This window comes from Otolemur garnettii, unplaced genomic scaffold (assembly GCF_000181295.1).
Source record: "Otolemur garnettii isolate 467f Iridium unplaced genomic scaffold, OtoGar3 scaffold00025, whole genome shotgun sequence".
Classification (NCBI taxonomy): domain Eukaryota; kingdom Metazoa; phylum Chordata; class Mammalia; order Primates; family Galagidae; genus Otolemur; species Otolemur garnettii.
Genome location: NW_003852420.1, coordinates 11,105,655 through 11,127,893, shown reverse-complemented (window position 1 = coordinate 11,127,893; position 22,239 = coordinate 11,105,655). Strand labels below are relative to the sequence as shown.

Below are 22,239 nucleotides of genomic sequence, written 5' to 3'. Positions count from 1 at the left end.
CTGACATTTAAATTTATCACTGATCATAACAACAAGTGAAAACAGAGATGAGCACGAGGAAACAGCAAGACTGTCCAGAGTGCCAGGAGGCGCTACCTCGCCACCCTGCTTGTGTGTTTCACAGTGTCCAGTGGATATTTTAAGTATAATTATGAGCCAGGTCCTGGAGCCATCCTTGTGGTCCTGAAACCATTATATCACCAAGGTGAAAGTCTCTCACAAAGAAATCTCTTCTTCCCAGCTGCAGTTTCCCTTCAGCCATGAGTTGTCATAGATCAAAAATACCAGCGGGGTTGTATTGCAATTTCACTCTGATTAAGGGTTCTTTCTCGAAGCCTCAGTTCTAGGCATTCCACGGTAAGGGGATATGTATTAAGTTCGAACTTGTTAGCAAACAGGCTCCGTGAATTTACCAGCCACTTTAAGTCTCCGTTTCCATAGATACAAATGCCATGTACATAATGGCCGTGGCAGCCTCCGTGTTTGTCTTCCATGTCGCTCCATTTTATGGCTCTGAGGTTACCGGACCAGGATGCGTTTGGCATAGAGCCAGGGACACCTGGAATCCTATTGAGTGTCACCCCGAAATGCTCACCAGGAGAGTAGGTGTCTTTTGACCACTCAAGTAAATCAATGGTCCTCTGGTCTTGAAGAACAAAATTAGCAAATTCCCTTGTAAGGGCCACATAGGCAGAGCCAAAGTAAATGGTCAGACTGTGAGGAGGAGGAGGAGGCATTTTTCTCATCCCAGTCCACAGCATGAAAGAAAAAAAAATAGTATCTCTGCTCCAAGTGCACGTATTTTGTCCTCCTGGTCAAACGAGGAGGGGGCAGCCCCCCAGGTGTGATATTTTTGCCTTTAAATCCTTTCAGATACGGAACTATTTCCCTGTTGGTTTTCAGGGGGAAATCTTGCCCGCAGGTGTTGATGGCGTACTTCCAGGGAACTTTGGAGGTGACAAGGTCTTTCAAGCAGTTCAGGTCAGCCTGGAGCCTGGAGATTCCTGCATAGACCACAGACTCCCTCTTAGAAGCCACAAAGGCATTTGGGAAGCAGCTCAGTAGTTTTCCCACAGCATCTGTGAAAGCAGCTGAGGCTTTCTCATCCACATGAACACAGTAGAGGTTCTGGGGAGTGTAAATGGCCCGGAAGAGCCTTTCAAATGTATCAAAGTCCTTGTGGATGGCCATGACATACGCCAAAGGGAACTCAGCTTCATCTCTGGACAAAGGTTCCATTATGTAGTGATTCTGGATCAAGTATTGTTGGCAAGTTCTATTTCTCAGCGGTGTCACTGGTATATTTTCATCCAAGAAAATTTCCTTTCCTGTCACAACCATGTCACAAACTTCTGCAAGGTTTGAAGAGTTCGAGATTTTCCCCACTTGCAGGTAGTTTTTTCGGACTAAATTGTTTGTATACAGGAACAAAAGAATTATGAATGTGGCCGTAAGTCCCACGACAAACTCAAACAACTTCAGCTTCATTTTTCCTACGAACTCTTCTTAATTTGTCACTTGCCTGCCCAGAACACTGAGAAATCTGCTCTAACTTCTTATTTTCAACAAGGAGAGGAAAGTTACCACATACTTAACAGAAGGGGGATCAACTGTAAGTGCCTTTTTTTCTTACATAGGAAGAATTGAGTGGATATGCAAACATAAGCCCGTGGGGCCAACTGACCAGCAGTCAAGACCTGGGCATGTTTGGGCATCTCTGTCTAGGGCAACCTCAAGTCGAAACTCTGCCAAATCAGCCATGGCTGCCAACTCTTGGTCCTCCCAGGTGGGGTCAGGGTAGAATGTGTGTCCATCCTTCTATTTTTTCCCCCCAGAGAGGGCCATCACCACCATTACTGATGTCATCTTTGAATACAAGGGACACTATATTTCTTCAACTTCAGGCAGTTGTAGTTGTCCTAGGGCAGGTCACCATTTCCATTGACAGTATCCAGAACTGCTCAATGCCAGGGTCTCTGTATATGAAGTCACAAAGCTCTCGAGTCCCAGATCTAGGAGGTCCAATGTGATAAGTTGCTTCCAAAATGATTCCTTCGTCCTTTTCTGAGGCTGCTCCACCAGCAGGTGCCAGAGCTGGAATTCAAATCTGTCCAACTGTCCCCAGAGCTTGATCTTTTTGCTCTATACGGCCCCCTTCCATCCTCATCCTCTGATCGTCTCTGTTCCAGAGCTGCAGAGTGGGTTTCAGTAATGCCAGAAGCTTCAACAGCAACCAGGAGATGAACAGGTAGCAGCCACAAATTCCGAAGAACTCAAGATATTTTCTAAATACAAAATATAACATTGGGACAAGCATGGTTAAAAAAAAAACAAAACTATTGTTGACACAAACACCAATTAAAGCAAAAACCTGGAAACTATATGTCTATTTTTAAAATTAAATAAAGCAGCCAAAAGTATTCTTGAAATATAATTGCTCTAAAGTCAAAAATAGTATAGTAACTATAATTTAGATATAAAACCCCAGATCATACTAACAAAGAAAATAGAGGAAAAGGGAAAATAAAGTTTTTATCTTAGGTTGTGGGAATAAAAAGGCACTAATTTGTGCTTTTGATTCTTGAGAGTTGCTGGGAAAATGTACTTTAAATAATGATTTCAAAATACTAAAATTAATAACTTGTAGAATTTTAAAAATGGTATAGTGTCTTCTAAAACACCCTAGAAAGTATCATCTTGCACTAGCAGATCATGGATACCCAGTAAGGCAGCTGTCATTTGACCCCTTGGTCTTGGCATCAGTGATTCACACCTGGTAATCCCTAACACTTGGTTCTCAGCCCAGGTTGCACTTGAGAATCATCCTGATTGCAGGTAATGTGTCAGACTAATTGCTTCAGAATCTCTTGAGATGGAGCCCAGTCACCCATAGGTTGCAGCCCTCCTCAGAGGATTCCAAATTTATGCAGTCAAGTTTGTGAACTGCTGGCCTAGGCCTTTGCCCTTCCATGTGTTTCTCTGGTAAGGGCACTCTAGCAAGAAATTTGCACAGCTGCTTGCCCCTCTACCTTTCGTCTGAGTTGCCTTTTCAGTTATCCTTGGTTATCTCGGTTGCAATCTGTATCTCACTGAGGTATATAGTTCAAGGACCAGTAGCCACAACATCTCTTGGAAGCCTGTTGAAAATGCACCTGTTTCCTGGCTCCACCTTTCCTGTGTGTTCTCTTTGACTCTTAATCTTTCCTTTCCAAACTTCTAGACAGTGTTTTCAAACCTTTTTATCTCACAGCATGCTTCATCCTATAGTTAAACTTCTGTGGCACAGTTAAATTATGAAGATAAAAAAATAAAAGAATAAGAAAAGAATATACTTACTGTGCTTTGAACTTCTTTTGAAAATAATAATGATCTTAAAAAATTTTTGAACCATGCCTAAGAGCCTCTCCTGGCACACGGGTTGAAAATTGCTGTTCTGAGGATGCTCTTTGCACAACACGAGTCTGATCATGCCCTGCCACCCTCGATAAACCTGTTCTCTACAGTAAAACTCCCATATGTTGTCTATGGTAAAATCTAAGGTCCTGAAAATTGATTTCAGGATTCTCTAAGGATTTGGCATTTTTACCTTGTCCCAAACCTTCTCAAGCTTATTTCCCACCCTTTTAACTTCATATACATCAGCCTGTTAGCCATTCACCTAACCGGGCAAGCCTTTTTATACCTCAGTGCTTAGGCTAATATTTTCTTCAAAATGAAGAATGAATGAATGAAGAAAACATAAAACATTTTCCTACTAATTCTTAGTCTTTCCTGGAGCTTCATTGTGGATGCATAGATGCATCTCTGCTGGGAAGCCTTCCCTAATCTCCCAGTCAAAAGACTTCTTAGTTCTTTCATATAGCTCCTGTTTCATTCAAGTTTATGCATAAACTTGTCTGCTTTTGTTCTAGACTGTTAATTCTTGGAGGGCAGGAATAATGCTCCCTAATCTGCCAGTGAGTGGTTCAGGAAAAATGCCATGGGGCAAACTCCCTGTGTTAGCCTGCATGTAAATTCTTTCAACAGGGTCAACTCACCCCACATTCCATGGGCAGGCCTAGCCCACACTTTATTTCAGCATAAGTGAGTATTTATTGCAGAGGGTCTCTAACCTTGGCCTGTTAAGCAACTCCCTGATATTTTATGGCATTTCCATACTGTCTCGTCATCATCTTTCCCCTCACACTGGGAATGCTTGCCCTCTCCTGACACTCCCTTCATTTTACCCACATTGACACTTCCTTTCTGTGGGCCTGGTTTGTTCAAGATGAACTCAAAGGTTGAATCAACTTTATTAGGATAAGGACTCACCTTCTTTTAAATCTGGGGATAATATCTGAAGATCAAACTAAATATCTAAACAATTTCCCGGGAGCATTTGCTTGGGGAGGAAGTAGGAATTTCAATGCCAACTGAAGAAAACATCCGTGCCTTTTAGCAGTTTCTAAAGAGGATATGGCTATCTGCCTGTCTCATTTCACAGCAGAGCAAGGCTGTGCTGCTCTGGAATCATTGTAATCTAACAGAGGGTACCAAAAAAAGTGGACACATTTTTAGGAAGGAAAAAACTGTATTAAAATTGTAATAATACCCAATATGTACTGATATCATTTGTTATACTTGCATCTCTTGTAATTGCAGAAGTCAAACGTGCCCTGAGTATTACAAAAAGTAAAACCACTTTTTTCTTTCTTAAAATGTGTATACATTTTTTGGCATCCTCTGTATAGTTACAGATTCCAGCAAGAGTCTCGGCAGCCCAGAACTCTGACAGGCCCATGCACAGTCCAAGCAGTCAGTCCAACTGCAACTGCCAGGCGCCTACTGCTTAGACTAAACACACCAAAAAGGTGCCAGATGGAGGTAACTCTGGAGGTGACAGAGCCCTAGATGAAAGTGATCTATGAGAATAATCTATTTTACCCCAAATTTTTGCTTTTCTGTACAAGTGGATCCAAATGTTCTCTTGACATCATGTTCTCTCCCCCATGCAATGTAAACATGATGTTTACTGTTGTGATATAGTGATGTTATTTTATTTGGACAGAGCCCCTGAACCAAGTTCCTAAGAAGTAGAAACCAGATGCTATGCCTGTTCTCTTGATCAAGTCCCTCTTCTGTGTTTCACCAAACCAAGGGAATAAACCAAGAGAAAAGAGATGAGATCCCAGGAACAGAATCCAGCCCAGGAGGAAGAAGAATGGAGGTTCCCAGAGGCCATATTTCCAAGGAAAAATTAGGAACTGTAGATTACTTGATGTGATTAACCTTGTGGAAAATCATAGTAAGAGGCTATTGAAAACTGTGGTAAAAAGAAGTCTAAACAAATCAAAAGCAAGGCAATTATTAACTTCAGGAAAAACAAAAAGTAAGAAGAGCAACATTACTGTAGTATGCTATAATACACAGCTGTGAATATTTGTATAACAACATGAACACAGAATAATATTTAACCCAAATATTATATTCAGAGAATAAAATGTGGGAAGCAACTTGGACCTTTTAAATTAAAAAAAAAAAAAAGGTGGGAAGCAGAGGGAATAGAGCTGAAGTTACTGCACTGTAGTTTTAATTTGGATTTCTTTTTCTTTTCTTTCTTTTTTTTTTTGAGACAGGAGACTTAAGCTGTCCCCCTACGTAGAGTGCCGTAGCAACACAGCTCACAGCAATCTCTAACTCCTGGGCTCAAGCGAGTCTCCTGCCTCAGCCTGCCAAGTAGCTGGGACCACAGGCACCCACCACAACGCCCGGCTATATTTTTTGGTAGCAGCCATCATTATTGTTTGGGGGGCCCGGGCTGGATTCAAACCCGCCACCTTGGGTGTACGTGGCTGGCGCCTTAGCTATTTGATCCACAGGCACCGAGCCTAATTTGGATTTCTTATGAGTAAAGCTGAGCATCTTTTCATATTTTACTGGACCATTTTTTATTTCTTATTCTGTATATTGTCTTAATTTATTTTGATTAATTTTTATTGATTTGTTGTCCTGTTGTTGCTTAATTTTCAGTAGCTCTTTCTATGTTAGGAAGATTAGGCATTTATACATGAGTTGCAATTTGGGGGCATTTTTTTCATTTGTCTTTTGACTTTTCCTATGATATTTGGTCATGCAACAGTTTTGCTTTATTAATAGAATTCATCAAAGTTTTATTTTACAATTTTGAACTTTTGCCTTACTTTCAGAAAATCATTCCTACTTCAAGGTTATAAAATGGCTCACCTTTTTTTCCTTAATTCTTTCGTGATCTCATTTTTAGATATTTATATTAGATTAGTGTATGTGGTGCAAAATACAGATATAGCTATATCTTTCTCCAAATGGCTCTTCAACTGTTCCAACACAATTTGAGGGGGGGGACCCAGTCTTTATATATTCAAGATGACGTCCTTATTATATAATAAATTTCCTTGTGTACTTAGTTAAACGTCAGAATTTATGCTTCCATTCTGTTAATCTGTCTATCCGTGAACCAGTAGCACATCATTTTAGTTTTTAAAGCTTGACTAGACTTTTAATTGCTGGTAGAGATAGAACTTATCAGAATTTTCTCGATTCTTTTTGCTTGTTTATTTTTCCAAATGAACTTTAGAACCAGCTTATTTAGTTCTAGGGAAAAATATTCTGTTAGCTGTTAGTGTTTGTATCGGAATCATGTTAAACTTATAAATTAATTTAGGAAAAATGGTTAGATATTGAATAGTCCTATTCCAGGACATAGTATGTCATTCCAAAAAGGTTAAAATTATAAAAAAGATATAATATTCTGAATGTCTATGTACCTAAATAAAAAATGATGGAGTTTTGATAAAGCAAACATATAAGAGACATAAAGAAGAAATAAAAAAAAAAACACACTAACAATAGATTTTAATTCAACATTCTTGGTCCAAAACAGATCATGTGGATAAAAATTAACTAAGGATACAAAGGCATAAATAAATTTACAAATAAGGTAGATATAGATGGAACTCTGTAATCCTAATGAGTATATCTTTCCAACAAGAGCATGGGATCATTGATGATAAAACCATATTAGCTGCCAAAAAAGCTCAATTAATTTCAAGAAGCAAAAAATACAGACAACATTCTCCAAACCCATTGTAATAAAACTAGAAATTAAGAACATCAAATAAGAATGGGAATTATGAAAAAAAAACTTATTTTAAACCCTTGCTATTAAAATTGCACCATGGATAGTAGCATATCCATCTCTTGTGAGCTTTATTTTTTATTTTATTAAGTCAAATACACATAGATCGTGAACACATTCATGCATCTGTGCGGTACAATGTGCTGATCTTTTTTCATACAATCTGACATGGTTACATTAAACCAATCATCATAGCTTTCACCTCGTTTACTTGATTATTGTGCCAAAACACCTATGTTCTACATTTCACAGATTTGACTTGTACCCTTGTCATATGCTCCATAGGTGTGGTCCTGCCTTTTACCCTCCCTCTGTGAAACCTCCCCCCTCTTCTCACTCCATTTCTCTCCTTCATCCTGGGCTATAGTTGTGTTCTATCTTTCATAAGAAAGTGTGAGTAAATATAAGTAGGTTTCATAGAAGTACTGAGTACATTGGATACTTTCCCCTCCATTCTTGAGACATTTTACTCAGGAGAGTATGTTCCAGATTCCTCCATGTAAACATCATCTTGTGAGCTTATACGTGCTGAATTTTGGATGCCCCAGATGTGACTTGGCATCTGCATTGTACAAGATACTTGGAGGATTTTTAAATGCATTCATGTTTACCCACAGTTTCCAGAAAACAATGATATTAGAATACACATCAGAACTGTGGGACATAAACAGAGCAGAGCTCAGAGAAAAATTTTAGCCTTGAATATTTATATTAATAAAATTAAAACTGCAAAAATCAATGCATTAAGTCTCTAGCTCAAAACATTAGGGGGAAAACACCCACAAAATAAGCTAAAAGAGAAAGGATTTTATAATAATAAAGGCAGAAGTTATTAAGTTAGAAAAAAATAGTAGCATTAACAAATTAAGATCTATTTCTCTCTCTCTCTTTTTTTTTTTTTTGAGACAGGAGCCTCAAGCTGTCCCCCTGGGTAGAGTGCCATGGCATCTCAGCTCACAGCAACCTCCAACTCCTGGGCTCAAGCGAGTCTTCTGCCTCTGCCTCCCAAGTAGCTGGGACCACAGGCGCCCGCCACAACGCCTGGCTATTTTTTGGTTGCAACCATCATTGTTGTTTGGCGGCCCGGGCTGGATTCAAACCTGCCACCTTGGGTGTACGTGGCTGGTGCCTTAGCCACTTGAGCCACAGGTGCCGAGCCAAGATCTATTTCTCTTAAATGATGAATAAAATAGCTCAATGTGCAGAAAATTTAATCAAGCATAAAAGGAACAAAGCATAAAAGGAATATGATAAGGTGAAAGAAAAATAATCACAACAATAGAATGATTAAAAACATAAGACTATTGGCACAATTTGATGCAAATAGATTTTAAATATGAAAATGCGAATGAAAATTTTTAACATATTGATGCTGGCATTTGACCTATTCTGGAAATCTTTTTTTTTTCAGGCAGCATTTTGCTATGTCACCCATGTTGGAGTACAGTAGTGTGATCATAGCTCACTATAGCCTCCACCTCTGGCCTCAAGTGATCCTCCTGCCTCAGCCTCCTGTGAGGCTGAGGCATTTTTATCTGGGACCACAGGCACCATGCCCAGCTTCTTAAAAGACTTTAAAAAAGGAATTAATAAATACTCAAATTAGGGACACAGGGAGGACACCTATTATTGTCTCTTCCACTTAACATTGTACTGGAGGTATTAGCCACTCCATGGGACAAAAGAATGATACTTTAGGTAGAAACATTGGGCAGAAAAAAAAGGTTAAATTATAATTCTTTGGGTATGATATGACTTTACCTGGAAAATCCAGAAGAATTAACTGAAAATTTCTATAAACGCGGTAAATCAATAGATAATAAAAATTAACATGTAGAAATCTATAGCTTTCAAATATAACAGTAACAGTGAGAAAACATGACAGAGATGGTTTTGTTCACATTAGCAACAGAAAATATAAATATCTGAGTATAAATTGAATAAGAAATACATAAAACTTATATGAGGTACATTTAAAATGCTCCTGAAACACATCAAAAGTAGATATGGATTCTCTAGTCTAAGAATCTGTAAATTAGTTTGACTAATCTACTACCCGGTGTCTATAATTACCTAACCGTGGTGCTCCATAGGGGCAAAAATTTCTTACTCCTTTTTTTTTTTTTTTTTTTTTTTTTTTGAGACAGAGTCTCTCTCTGTCACTTTGGGTAGAGTGCCATTGCATCATCACAGTAACCTAAGACTCTTGGAGTCAAGTGATCTTCTTACCTCCGCCTCTTGAGTGTCTGGGACTACAGGCACCCACCAGAATGTCCCACTCATTTTTCTATTTTTAGTAGAGACAGGGTCTCACTCTTGCTTAGGCTAGTCTCCAACTCCTGAGTTCAGGCAGGCCTCCCCGAGTGCTAGGATTACAGGTGTGAGCCACAGCTCTTAGAAAGACATTCCAAGGAGTGTGCAATCTTCCTTTCTGTAGATCTTGGCATGTCAGGATAGGATGTCTGACACTGCTACAGTTACTTTGCAGCCATTCCCAGGACCAAGTTATGTGCAAAGCCAGCACAGAGTCCGGGTGAAGACCTGGTAAGAACCGTGCTTCTTGGTGACATCCCTGAGGCGCTGATTGTGCTGTGCTTAGATCCACCTTCCTATGGGCTTCCTGATGCATAATGTAATACATTTCCTTCATTTTCCAATTCATTCCAAGCAGATTTTCTTTATTCCTTGCTGCCAAACCAGTCTAGATAGCACAATCTGTCATGTCTATTTCTTCCCTAGAATCAATTTTAATTATTGTTGCTTTGTAATGTTTCAGTATATAGTAGGCTTGTCTAGGGTGAGGGGATAATTCTTGAACAACTTTCTTAATTTTTTCCTTAAGTGATTTAGCCAGATGAGTCCTACTGAGTTGTTTTTAGTCATCTAAATTTCTTACTAAAATTTCCACTTCAAAGATATCCAAAATTATTAGAAAACAAATATGCATTTATTGTATTATGTTTTTTAAGCTTCTGTATAAGTTCTATCCTTTTTGTCATTTTCATTATGGAATTTTAAAATTAAATTCTCAAATAAGTAGACCATTTTACTAATTCTTTTCAAAGAAACTTTCTTGAATTCATTACCTTTTTGTTCCATAATTTGTTTTTCCCTGATGGTTTATTTATTTTTGCTTTTATGTTTTGAGTTATTTAGAACAATTCTATTCATAATTTTAAATATGAATGATCCCCATTCTTATTATTCAATTAGGTTTTTCCAAATGTCTTGATTTCCTTATTAATCCAATAATTATTCAAGAGAGTATACATAAAACTTGCTTAATCTTTTGTTATTAGTTCTAGCTATGTTTCAGTTTCCTTTGAGAACATAGATTGCATATATTCATCTTTCCGACTCATGATTTTTTTGTTATTTTTCTCATGGTTGAGTATTTTATACTTTTTTTACTATTTTAGATTTTTTAATTTCTTAGAGAGCTATCCTGTAGACATTTAGCAAGAAGGTACATTTTGTAATGCAAATATATTTTATAAAATAAATGATAATTTTATAACACAAAGTTTGAAATAGCCGTGAATTCTACCTTATTATTCCAAACATTCTTGGCATCATTTTCATATAGCTTATGATGACAAATATGAAAGTTTGAGGAACTGGTTTTGGGAAATTCCAGAGTTTGAGCCCATAGTTTTAGGGCTAAGAGCAGTGGAGAGAGTGCACATGACTGTGGATTTGTGGCAACAGGAATCTGCTGGGTGCTGGGGGTGGGGAACCTGCTTGGGAACAGTGAAAGAACACCATGTACTGTAACTGTATGACGTTTTACAGCCTGCTGGGAGCACAGAGGAACTTCTTAGTAACTGCTTGCTCCATGAAAGAATGAATTTCACATACGCGCGCGCACGCACACAGACACACACACACACACACACACAGTTTGGTTGAAAATGGGCTGAGCAGACAGGGATAAAGTTAGTCAGCTCAGGAGAAAAGGCAGACTGGGTTAGAAAAGGTGGCTCTAACAACCATCTTGGATTGCCCATGAGTGGCTCTATAGTCCAGGACGAGGGTAGAGATGATGTAACTTGAACTCTTCAAACGTGTGTATGTCTTTTATTTCAAGGATCTAAAAACTGAAAAAATTTTTTTTCATTTGCAGAAATTATGCTATGTGCACTGGCCAAAGAACATGAAAAACCAGGAGTGGACAGGTTCATGGGCTTTACAACGTCAGAAGTCCCAGTCCATGTCTGTGTGAGGTCTCTCTCAAAGTCCCCTGATGGCCCCTCTGCTCACACTCATCATCAACCAGCTGCAGGTGCTAGTATTATCTTTTCTGGGAGAAGCTCTCAACCCTTGTATAAATATCCCAAATAATTTGGCTCTTGGTGAGCTAACTCTAAGGCATGTGCTCTGTCTGCTCTTGCTACCCGACTTCCCTATTGGGATGAAGCTTCAGTTGCCCATTGTGGTAGCTGTCCTAATAACACCCCCTTAATTGGTTCCTTCCTGTCCTTGTCTGGTTGTCTCAATCCCATGCTGGTGTTCTCTGCACCTTTCAAATTTCCAGCATGCACCTAAATCCTTCTCTCAAGGTCTTTTTCTGGGAAAAACCAAATTAAGACAAACAATAATTTTTATTCTTTGTTTTAGCCTCATCAATCTTTGTAAACAAGCATTGCTGGGGGAGGAAGGTGAAAAATGTGCAAGCTAAGATGTCATGCTCGGCTGCCTCCAAGAGTATTTGAAAATATCACACAAGTCATTTATCACACTCTGCTTGATCAGGCCACAGAAATATGTTTCAGCAAATCTTTGGAGGATGGAGTGGGTGTTACTGCTCAGTTTGAAATCCTTGACTCTGTAGTCAACTGACTGCACTGAGACCATTGAACAACCATTCAGCCATTGATTGCCACAAATAATATTAAATTTCATCTCCTCTTGCAGGTGTAACTCAGATATCCTCCTCCTGGACTAACTGGTTCAGAATACAGGCTTCCTCATGTCATCTGGGAGAGGTCCCAGCCATGGGCACAAATATATGTTTGTTACAATTATGATCATGACTGCTTTCAGAAAAGCAGAGGCTAGATTTACAAGTAATATTAATAACCAGAAATTCTTACAGTGTAGAAACTCCTGGATCTTAATTCAGGAAGCTTTACCTGAGGCCCTCTTCTGGACTTTGTGCTCTTCTTCTGTGATCTCACGCTGCCCTATCTTTCCTATATGATGGCCTTGAACCCATTCAAGTGTGATTTATCAAGCACACTCCTTTAGACTCCTTGAAATCAGTAATTATCTCTTTCTCTGTTGTATTCTTGGCATAGAGCTTGGCACTTAAATGGTATAAACAGATACGGGGGCTGAGGCAGGAAGATTTCTTGAGCCCAGGAGTTTAAGGCTGCAATGAGGTATGATCATGCTAGTGCACTCCAGCCTGGGTGACAGAGTAAGACTCTGTTTCAGAAAGAAAGAAAGAGAGAAAGAGGGAAAGGGAGAAAGGGAGAGAGAGAGAGAAAGAAAGAATCCTATAAATCTCATTTCTAAAAACAAAATCAGATCATCAATAGGATTAAAGTTTGTGAATGCCACCTTTTATATTCAGAGAAATTGTCATTCACGTGGGAAGGAAAGAGAAGGCCAATTTTAGACACGCAGAGGCTTAGAACATAGACGTCAGAAATCCTTGAAAAACATTACTTTAAATTGTATGCCAAATGACGGGAAAACGCACAAAAAGGATGTAATGTTATAAAAAGATGGGTAAAAAGAATAAAAAACCAGAAGTTTAATTTTAAAATCTACTTTATAAAATAGAATAGAGAAAGAGATAAATGGAGTTAAAGTGTTCTAAGAATTGTCCAGAGAGGGGTAAAATATTAATGCATGTTAGATTTAACTCAAGAATAAATGCTGTGATTTTAAGGATGTTTTAAAAAAGTAAAAAATTGTGTAATTATCAAGCCCACAGAGGGACAAAATGAAATAGTGAAAATAATTAATTAGTTAAAAAGAAGTTAAGAATGTGAAAAAAAGGAACAAATAGAAGTGGGCTAAATAGAAACTAAATTGTAGAACAATAGACTAAAACTCAAATATGTCATTAAATATGAAGACATAGAATCATTCTGATTAAAAGACAAAGATTGTTGTCTGTGTGACTTGATGCAAAAATAATAATACCTACTCAGTTCACTTTGCATTGAACTGAGGGACCCCAGGAGGTGAACACCCCAAGCCCTCCATAAGGAGAGGCAAGGGTGTAGTCCCTCCCAATGATCCTCACAGGCTTTTATTGAAGTCAGGCTTAAGAAAATACAGCACAGCAGAAGCTTCAAAGAGAGAGTCAAGGTTAAAAGGCAAGTAATTTTTCTTTATTTCTTGCATGATTGATCTTAACACATTCTGTTTACTACATTTCTGTCTTGTTTTTTCCTTATCACCGTTGGTATATGACTTAAGGTTGGGACAGAATGCTGTGTCTAGTGAGTATTGTTTTCAGTACTCAGGGCCAGTAGTGATGCTTAGATTTTCCCCAGGTTACATTATCCCTAATGCCCAGCACTATTAACCTTCTACTCTATCCCACAGATTGTGAAATTAGGTTAACAAAACTATTGCTTACAAGAAACACACCTTAAGGATAAAGATACAAAAAGATTAAAAGCAAGAGGATAGTAAAATTTAATTATGAGCACCTTAAATAAAAGACCAAGGATGTGGGTATATTGTTATTGCTTAAGGTAGGCTTTCAGGTAAGACCATTGCTAGAGATAATAAAGAATATTTCATAATGATAAGAGTCAACCCAACAATTGTCAATAAAACAATTCCAAACTTCTATGTAGCTGATAACATAGCTTCAAAATATGTAAAGCAAATAGTGACAGCACCAAAAAAAGAAATAGACAAACCTATAATGGTAGAGGGAGGTTTTGGCTCACAACTACTGACAGCAACTGTAGAATGCACATTCTTTGCACATGGAACATGTTCTAAAATTGACTATATGCTGGGGTAGAAAGCCATTTTCAACAGAATTCAAAGTGCCAAGGTCTTAAAGAGTATGTTCTCTAAGTGCAGGAGAATTAAGCTAGAACATAGTAATATTCAGCCACTGGATTGGATTTGGAGCAGAAGATGGAGAAAAGTGGTGGGAGCAACTGGCTGGAATGGGTCACAGAAGTGTCACATCAGAGAGCAGCTTTTGACAGATAGGTCCCCATAGCCAGTGTCCTGTAGACTGGTTTGCAAGGCACCTAGAAGTAAGGAATGGCACAGAGGATGGGGCTGAAGGTCCCAAAAGCAAACTCAATCAACTTTATAATATTATGTAGAGCTGGTTACTATTGAGTAATACTGCATATGCCTCCACATTGCTGAAACTGCCTATCAAATTGTTAAGGTGAAAGAAAAGCAAGCCTAACTCCATTTTGATATAGTTCTTTTTCCAGAGAATCAGTGGGAAGGAAAAGCTGGCTGATTCCATTCTGTTGTTTTGCTACATTTTATTGCATTTCAAAAAAACCGGTTCCACTTGGCTCCCCACCCATTGCACGGTATCTTAAGTGTACCTGGTTAGAACTGTTCAAATTATTAGTATTGTGTAGAAAGTCACTAACTACACTTGTGACAACAACCCTCATGATTATGTTAAGGTGGTCTTCATGTCATCTGTATATGATAAAAGAGCAAGTTTGATTCCACTTTATGGTTTACTCCTTTTCTTTTTATTATTAATTATTTTTTATTAAATCATAACTTTGTACATTGATGCATTTATGGGGTTCAGGATACTGCTTCAATATACAAAGTGAAATGTTTACATTGAACCAATACCTGCGAAACTGGTTCCTCTTGTTTGCCCTCCCATTGTATATCTGTGAATGCATTCAGCTAAAATTATTAGTGATGTAAGTTACTGACTGCACTCATGATTATATCCTTGGTGATTATCACTTTTTATCATCATGTTGTTTATGACCCTCACCTGTGAGTCCCCCTCCCTACATTACCTAAGGACATTGTAGATTGTATTTGTTTTGTAAAAATGCCCAAGTGCTTTCCTGAACATAACATTGTGTAAATTAAGCTGCCATGCCCTCATGATCTCCCCTACTTGTTGTTTTCACCCCTCATGATTTCCCCTAACTGTTGTTTTTGCTGTTGTAATTGTGCTTGTTGACCCTCTGGAAAAATTTTGCCTTATAAAAGTCAGAGCCTCGGCTCGGCGCCTATGGCTCAAGCGGCTAAGGCGCCAGCCACATACACCTAAGGTGGCGGGTTCGAATCCCCAGCCCGGGCCCGCCAAACAACAACGATGGCTGCAACCAAAAAATAGCCGGGCGTTGTGGCGGGCGCCTGTGGTCCTAGCTACTTGGGAGGCTGAGGCAGGAGACTCGCTTGAGCCCAGGAGTTGGAGGTTGCTGTGAGCTGTGATGCCATAGCACTCTACCCAGGGGGATAGCTTGAGGCTCCGTCTCAAAAAAAAAAAAAAAAAAAAGAAGTCAGAGCCTCAGTCAACTTGGGGCTGCACTCAGAAACCCCAGGTTGGGACACTGAGGCAGTTGCCATCCAGCTCTTCAATAAAAGGACTCCTCCCTAATTCGATTTGTCTGGTGGTGTGGTCTCTGGGGGAACTCCTGGGCATAACAAAATAAATTATCTTCCCAGCATAAAGCAAATCTTTCATCTATTCAGTGTCTATTTGCCTGATGGAAAGCATCAGAATATTGAATTCCTCTACTGAGTTTGTCCCTGAATTTATGTGACAGCCACCACTGTGTACCCTCGTGGGCCACTTGAGTTAGGACTGCTGAAAAAAAAAATGCTTCTTCCAAACAGTTAGTAAGTATCTTAGGGACCAAGCGAAGCCAGGTTGGAGTGTAATTTCTTCCACCAGGGCTGTTGAATTTTAGAAACAAGGACTTCAGAGAATGTCAAGGTAGGTTTTAAACATGTTTTCATTTTTAACTGTCAAATTCCAGCTTCCCCTTGATTTGCCAGGCTAAAAAGGAACGACCACAAATGGAAAGTTACCATCCCTGTCTTCAGGCTTCCTCCTCCCTTCATCCCCCACTACAGAATTTTCCTGAAATTTTTTTCACAGAGTGCCATTCTGTACAGAGTAGGGAATTAAGAAATGTCTCGAGTTGACTTAAAGACTGCAGAGCATATTTGTTCATTTTATTAAGCTTTGGTGGTATATTACACTCAAAAAAGAAACGTCAGTTTAGCCACCTTAATTCATATCCTGGTTTGACAGAGTATTTCTTGTTATTTGAGTTCATGAGAAATTCTAGAATAGGTCTTCCAGTCTGCTAAAGAAATGAGCTCACTCCTACCTGCATTGAGCTCCCCAGCCTTTTCAGGGGCGCCTGAAAGACCACCTATGGCTCTTGGAATTTTTCCTACTTAAATCAGAAAGGACATACATAGTCAAATCACAGGTTTTTTTGAGTCCATTAGCTTGCCTGCATGCAGTGGGACTAGAGGGTGGTCCTATTATCACATAGCATACTGGAAATATTGCAAATAAACAGGGGGCCAAAAAAATGTACACACATTTTGAGAAAGAAAAAACTGGCCAGGAAGAGGGCCTCACGCCTGTAATTCTAGCACTCTGGGAGGCCCAGGTAGATGGATGGCTTGAGCTCAGGAGTTGAGACCAGCCTGAGCAAGAGCAAGACCCTACCTCTGCTTTAAAAAAAAGAAAAAATGGAAAAACTAGTCAGATATCATCACTGGCACCTATAGTTCCAGCTACTTGAGAGGCAGGAGGATCACTTGAGCTCAGGAATTTGAGGCTGCTGTGAGCTATCATGATGCCATGGCACTCTACCCAGAGCAACCAAGTGAGACTATTGTCTCAAAAAAAAAAAGAGGGGGAGGGTAAAAAGGAAGGAAAAAGCTATATTAAATTTGTCATACTCAAGTCACAGTCATACTGGACTTCTGCAATTACAAGAGGTGCTCAACATGACTGGTATTCATCTTTTGTTATCAGTATATATTGAGGATTTATTGCCATTTCAATAGTTTTCTCCTTCCTTAAAATGTGTATACTTTGGGGGGCACCTTCTGTATTATAGCAATAATCAGGCTATTTTAGCCTGATTTAATTTGAGTATAATTCCTATGGCAAATTCCAGGGAAAAAGATGTATCACTCTAGCCCTGAGCTGCCCTCCTCCTTCCCAGGCCCCAGGCTCAGGAGCCTATATTCAGAGTTCCAGCCTCTGCTCTAGCAGGAAACCAACGCAGACAGAAAACTCCAGGCACCAGTTGATTACAGGAAGTGGGTTTATTCCGGCCAGGGGGGACCTCAGAACTCCAGTGTGTCTCCAAAACCAAGCGCCCCCCACCCCAACTCAATCTCTTGCCTCTCTTATATCCACTTTTCAGGGTGGGAGTGCACGTGAGGGTCATAAAACAGAGAGAGACATGACATCATCCTCAAGGTCCTGGGCTCAAGGGGGAAGGTCAGATTCGCCTGGTCCTTGAGACTGGTCTGACCACCTGCCCTCAAAGGCAACAGAAGTCCAGGGAAGTTACTAGGTTACAATCTAGGCCCCACTTATATCAAGGAAGGAACATACAGACAACAGAAATGCCTGTGGCTTGGCTGAGGCCTACACAGGGCGGCTAGGACAGATTCTTATAGTTCTGCTTTCACTTTCTTGCCTCGCTGCTACTATGGGGTTTCAAGGCAGCTGTCTGCATCCTAAAATGTCAAGGTTTCAGGCAGCTGGCTGGGTCCTTGGTTCTTGGAACACTGTTGGTTGAAAAATGACCATACACCCCAAAGTAAGGCAAGCATGAAACAATGTTTATTGAGAAAGAGAAAAGATAGGTTTACAGAGTAAGAGCAAGATATAGGATTATAGAGCAAGATACGTTTGCCATAGACAAGGAAGTGGTCCCCAGCATTGTGACAGAGAAAAGGCATGGATTGTGGTCACTGATTCTCTTTTATACTGTCTGGAGCAGGCCTACCTCATGGTTCAGAGGGCACCTTGAAACCTGAGCCTTACTGGGCTTGCTGACCTCCCATGAGCCTCTCCGTGGGCCCTGTCATTGGGGGCGGGGAGTGGGAAGACTACAGTGTAGATTTAAGCTGATGACTTGATTATTGGTCTTAAGGCTGTTCAAGGTCACCTTCCAGACTCTAGTGTGTCTGTTGTCAGTCTAGAGCAGTGGTTCTCAACCTTCCTAATGCCTCCTAATGACATGACCCTTTAATACAGTTCCTCATGTGGTGGTGATCCCCCAACCATAAAATTATTTTTGTTGCTACTTCATAACTGCACTTTTGCTACTGTTTTGAATCTTAAGGTAAATATCTGATATGCAGGATGTATTTTCATTGTTACAAAGGGGTCGTGACCCACAGGTTGAGAATGGCTGGTCTAGAGGGTCTTCTATATTCTTTTGCGGTTGGCACACTGAATTCTGATTGGTAGACTGGTAGGCTGGTCCCTCCTCCCCAGGTATGAGTAATCACTTGGGATAGAATAAAGGTGGGTGGCACTGAACTGGGGATCTGGGGGGCCTACCATTGTCCTCCTTCCCCAGGAGAGCTGATTCTTAGCTATCTACCTAACACCACCACCTTCTCCCACAGGGCTGCTTCTCTTTTGTGAGCTCCTTCTTCTTTAAGGTATCCCTCCCCAGGTTCATCCAGAATGGAGATCTTTCAGAAACAGGGGCTCTGGGGCGACCTTCACCCCACACCCACCCTACCAACTGTCCTGTACCATAAATGACAGCCCTCAGCACATAAGGAAGACTCATTTGCCAACTGGGCCGACTCTGCTTGGTCCACTGTGCTATTTGATATTAATTATCCACAGGACTGTCCACACTATGTCGAACAACCTACCATATTTTCAGCTCCTACTTGACTTTATACCAAGAAGATCTGGCACCTACAGAAGGTGACCAAACAGGCAAGAGTTGCCTGCCAATAATCACGTGGAGGAAGGGGTTTTGTCACCTCCATCAGGGGCTCCACAGTGCTGTGGACATTGAAGGGTTGGGACTTGTCAACATTAGCCATTATTGCTCTTCCTCCTCTGGACCAGTGCTGGGCTATGCACACAGCTCTTAATCCATATTTGGAGGCTCTGCTTAGTGTTATAGGTTTGGTTCTGCTGTATATGAGTAGGAAAGAGAAGAGTACACAGAGGTGCAAACTAAAGGAAATTTAGCAATTTTTACACATTGAGTTCAGTGCAACAATCTAAGTTTCCACTCCCTGAAGCACTGAACCTCCAGCAAAGTAGACAAATAGAGGAAAAGAAAAGAATATGAAAAATGTTGGGAATAGGAGACAATTATTGACCATAATGTGCAGGGTAAAAGCTCACTCTATCTGCCTAATAAAAGAGAATCATTTTTAAAATTCACATGTGGTTATGCTTGATTTATCTTCAGCCAATCCAATTAAAATCCCAGTTTTGAAGCTTTCCTCCAGAGGGATTTAAGTGGTCAAATCTCCTCGTGGCAACCATAACACATTCAGTTTGTAAGTGGCATAATTAAAAGGAGATGCTGGTTAAGGGCCTTGGAATGGCTTAAAATAAAATCTGACTCCTTGTCAAAAAAAAAAAAAAAAGTACACAAAGGTGTAGTGTGGCAGGAAGCAGAAAGGGAAATGTTCTATTTCTGGCTGTGCCTCTAACTTACTTGGGTCTGCATGCCGGTCAATTAACTCTTCAGGCTCTGCTCTGAAAATTTGGGGGATATCTTTCTCTGTCCATCTCCAACAATATTGCTCAGTTCAAAGGAAATAACACATCTGGAAATTGATTAGGTATAGAAAGGGGCTGAGGGGGAGAAGGAGAAAAGTCTGGTCTCCCAGATAAGAAAGTTAAAAAGGGTCCTGCAGTAAACAATGAGTTTAGGGAAACTTGTGACTCAACTGATCAAGTATGATTTATTTTCCACAAAATACAGTTTCCAGCTGTGACACAAAGTGCAGTAATGGTTACAGTTACAGAACAATGTACGCAGCAAAGGTCACAAACATGGTAAGATTGCTAGTTACCACAATACCTGGAAAATAGCAGGTAACAATTATTGTTAATGTGTAAAGGAAAATGGGCACGTGTAGTAACCAAGGTAACCTGTAGCCAATAAGAAATAGACAAGAATACCTCAGGACCTGGGGGAACCAATGAAAAACTCTTTTAGATAATTATAGGCGGAGCTAGGGTGAAACGTGGTCCACTGCCTTTGTGTGGGGTCTCCTCTCACTCAGGAGGCGACTCTCTGACAATATATCTGGGAAAGTCTATGCTTCATTTCAAATAACAAATAAATTGTGCTCCCCACCACTACCACCCACACACCTTGGAGTCCCGGCTGTTTTATTTCCATTTCCTCTTATTTTACTTTCCCTTCAACTTGGCCCAGCTTGCTAGTTCTAATGAGTGACCAGACCAGGTTGACCTGGACGACTTGAGGGTCTCAGGAACCCCTGACAGAAATGCGTATAAATGAAACAGCACATTTAACAAAGACAGGGCATGGCACTTATAATTACAGTGAGGGGGGAAGAATAGGAGGGAGGGAGGGGAGAAGGGAAATCCTTAGCCAGCTTGGAGGCCAAGACCTGGGCCCCTCTGTAGAGGGCATGGAAGAAGCAACTGACTGTTTCATTTTCATGTGAGGACAGTGGTGACATAACCAAGGATTGAACTGCTGATGTCCAGCCTCTGCACCAACCAGTGGACCTCTTTGAGAATCTTATGAAAGCCAGAGAGTCCTTGTCCTGGGGGGATTTGTGCACATGTACAAATTTATGAAATTCTGTACCTGAAAGCCATGGTGTGGAATGTTGGTATCGAAACCCTGGGGTAGGCCTTAAGTTCCAAGAGTGCAATATCCATTCCTATTTGTCTTTCTATTTTTTTTTTTTTTTCAGTTTTTGGCCTGGGCTGGGTTTGAACCCACCACCTCCAGCATATGAGGCTGACACCCTACTCCTTGAGCCACAGGTGCTGCCTTTCTATCATTTCTTGAGCAGAATTTCAAGGTTGCTCGTGGCATTGACTAAGTTTTGATAACAGAAACTATCTAAAGAGTTATCTAGGTTGGCTGACATCACTAATGGCATTCACCAATAAGACCAGCCTTATTGATCCTCCTAAAGAAGGTAAGGATGTTGGGGTGGTGGTGGTGGCTCAGTGAGTAGGGCGCTGGCCCTATATACCAAGGGTGGCAGGTTCGAAGCTGGCCCCGGCCAAACTGCAACAACAACAGAAAAATAGCCGGGCGTTGTGGTGGGCACCTGTAGTCCCAGCTAATCAGGAGATTGAGACAAGAAAATTGTCTAAGCCCAAGAGCTGGAGGTTGCTGTGAGCTGTGACGCTACAGCTCTCTACTGAGTGTGAAAAACTGAGAGTCTGTCTCTAAAAAAAAAAAAAATTAAATTAAATTAAAAAAAAGAAGGTAAGGTTGTGCTAAAAGGTTGAAAGGTCCGGGCCAGAAGGCTGCAGGCTTCTGAGCACGGCCCCATTGAGCCCCAGGTCTGGCCCAAAGGAAAACCTCACCCTCTCCTGTGTGCACTCCTGCTTGACTGAACCATCTTCATATTGAGACCCGAAACAAAGTCCACACAGAGCACCACTGGGCTGCCTCCCAGTCCCACTCTCAACCAGGGAGCCCAGGTGAGTTCATGACAGGAGGAGCAAGTCCCACCAGACTCCCCTTGCCATCAGAGACTCAGTTTCACTTCTAGGCCTTTGCATAGGCTGTCCCTTCCACCTACAATGCTATTTCTCCTCTGACCATGAGCAAATTGGTGTAAATATGAAGAAAGCGCTTTGAGCATGTGATATAGTAGGTTAAGGGGCAAGTTAGTAGGAATAACAAAGTATTATAAAATCTTAAAATCTCAGGGTTGGTCTACTCATTGGAGGTTATTCACTCTATTGTTAATATCTAATATTAGTATTTATAGCAATAAAGGTTGATATTAACATCAATATTAATACTAACTCACCAGTAATGTCATTACTGACATAAGCAGTCACATCTCCTTGGATACTAATTTACCCCATCTATTTTTTTTTTCAGGATGATTACTTCTTAAATACACACACACACAATGCA

General features: G+C 40.3%; 1 protein-coding gene across 1 annotated transcript; it reads right to left on the bottom strand.

Annotated features, from left to right (window-relative positions):
- Nucleotides 1–261: 261 nt before the first annotated feature.
- On the bottom strand, nt 262–1,341 carry LOC100944503 (N-acetyllactosaminide beta-1,6-N-acetylglucosaminyl-transferase-like). Its single transcript, XM_023512256.1, has 2 exons — nt 782–1,341; nt 262–750 (listed from the first exon to the last, which is right to left on the bottom strand). Exons 1-2 carry the CDS (start codon nt 1,339–1,341, stop codon nt 276–278), a joined length of 1,035 nt encoding a protein of 344 aa, XP_023368024.1. The 3' UTR covers nt 262–275.
- Nucleotides 1,342–22,239: the final 20,898 nt, after the last annotated feature.

Excerpts from the sequence above, each read along its gene's own strand:
- LOC100944503 (XM_023512256.1), bottom strand. The coding sequence starts at position 1,341 with ATGGTTGTGACAGGAAAGGAAATTTTCTTGGATGAAAATATACCAGTG. Across the intron at positions 751-781 it reads TACGTGCACTTGGAGCAGAG|TGGGATGAGAAAAATGCCTC; the intron begins ATACTATTTTTT and ends CATGCTGTGGAC.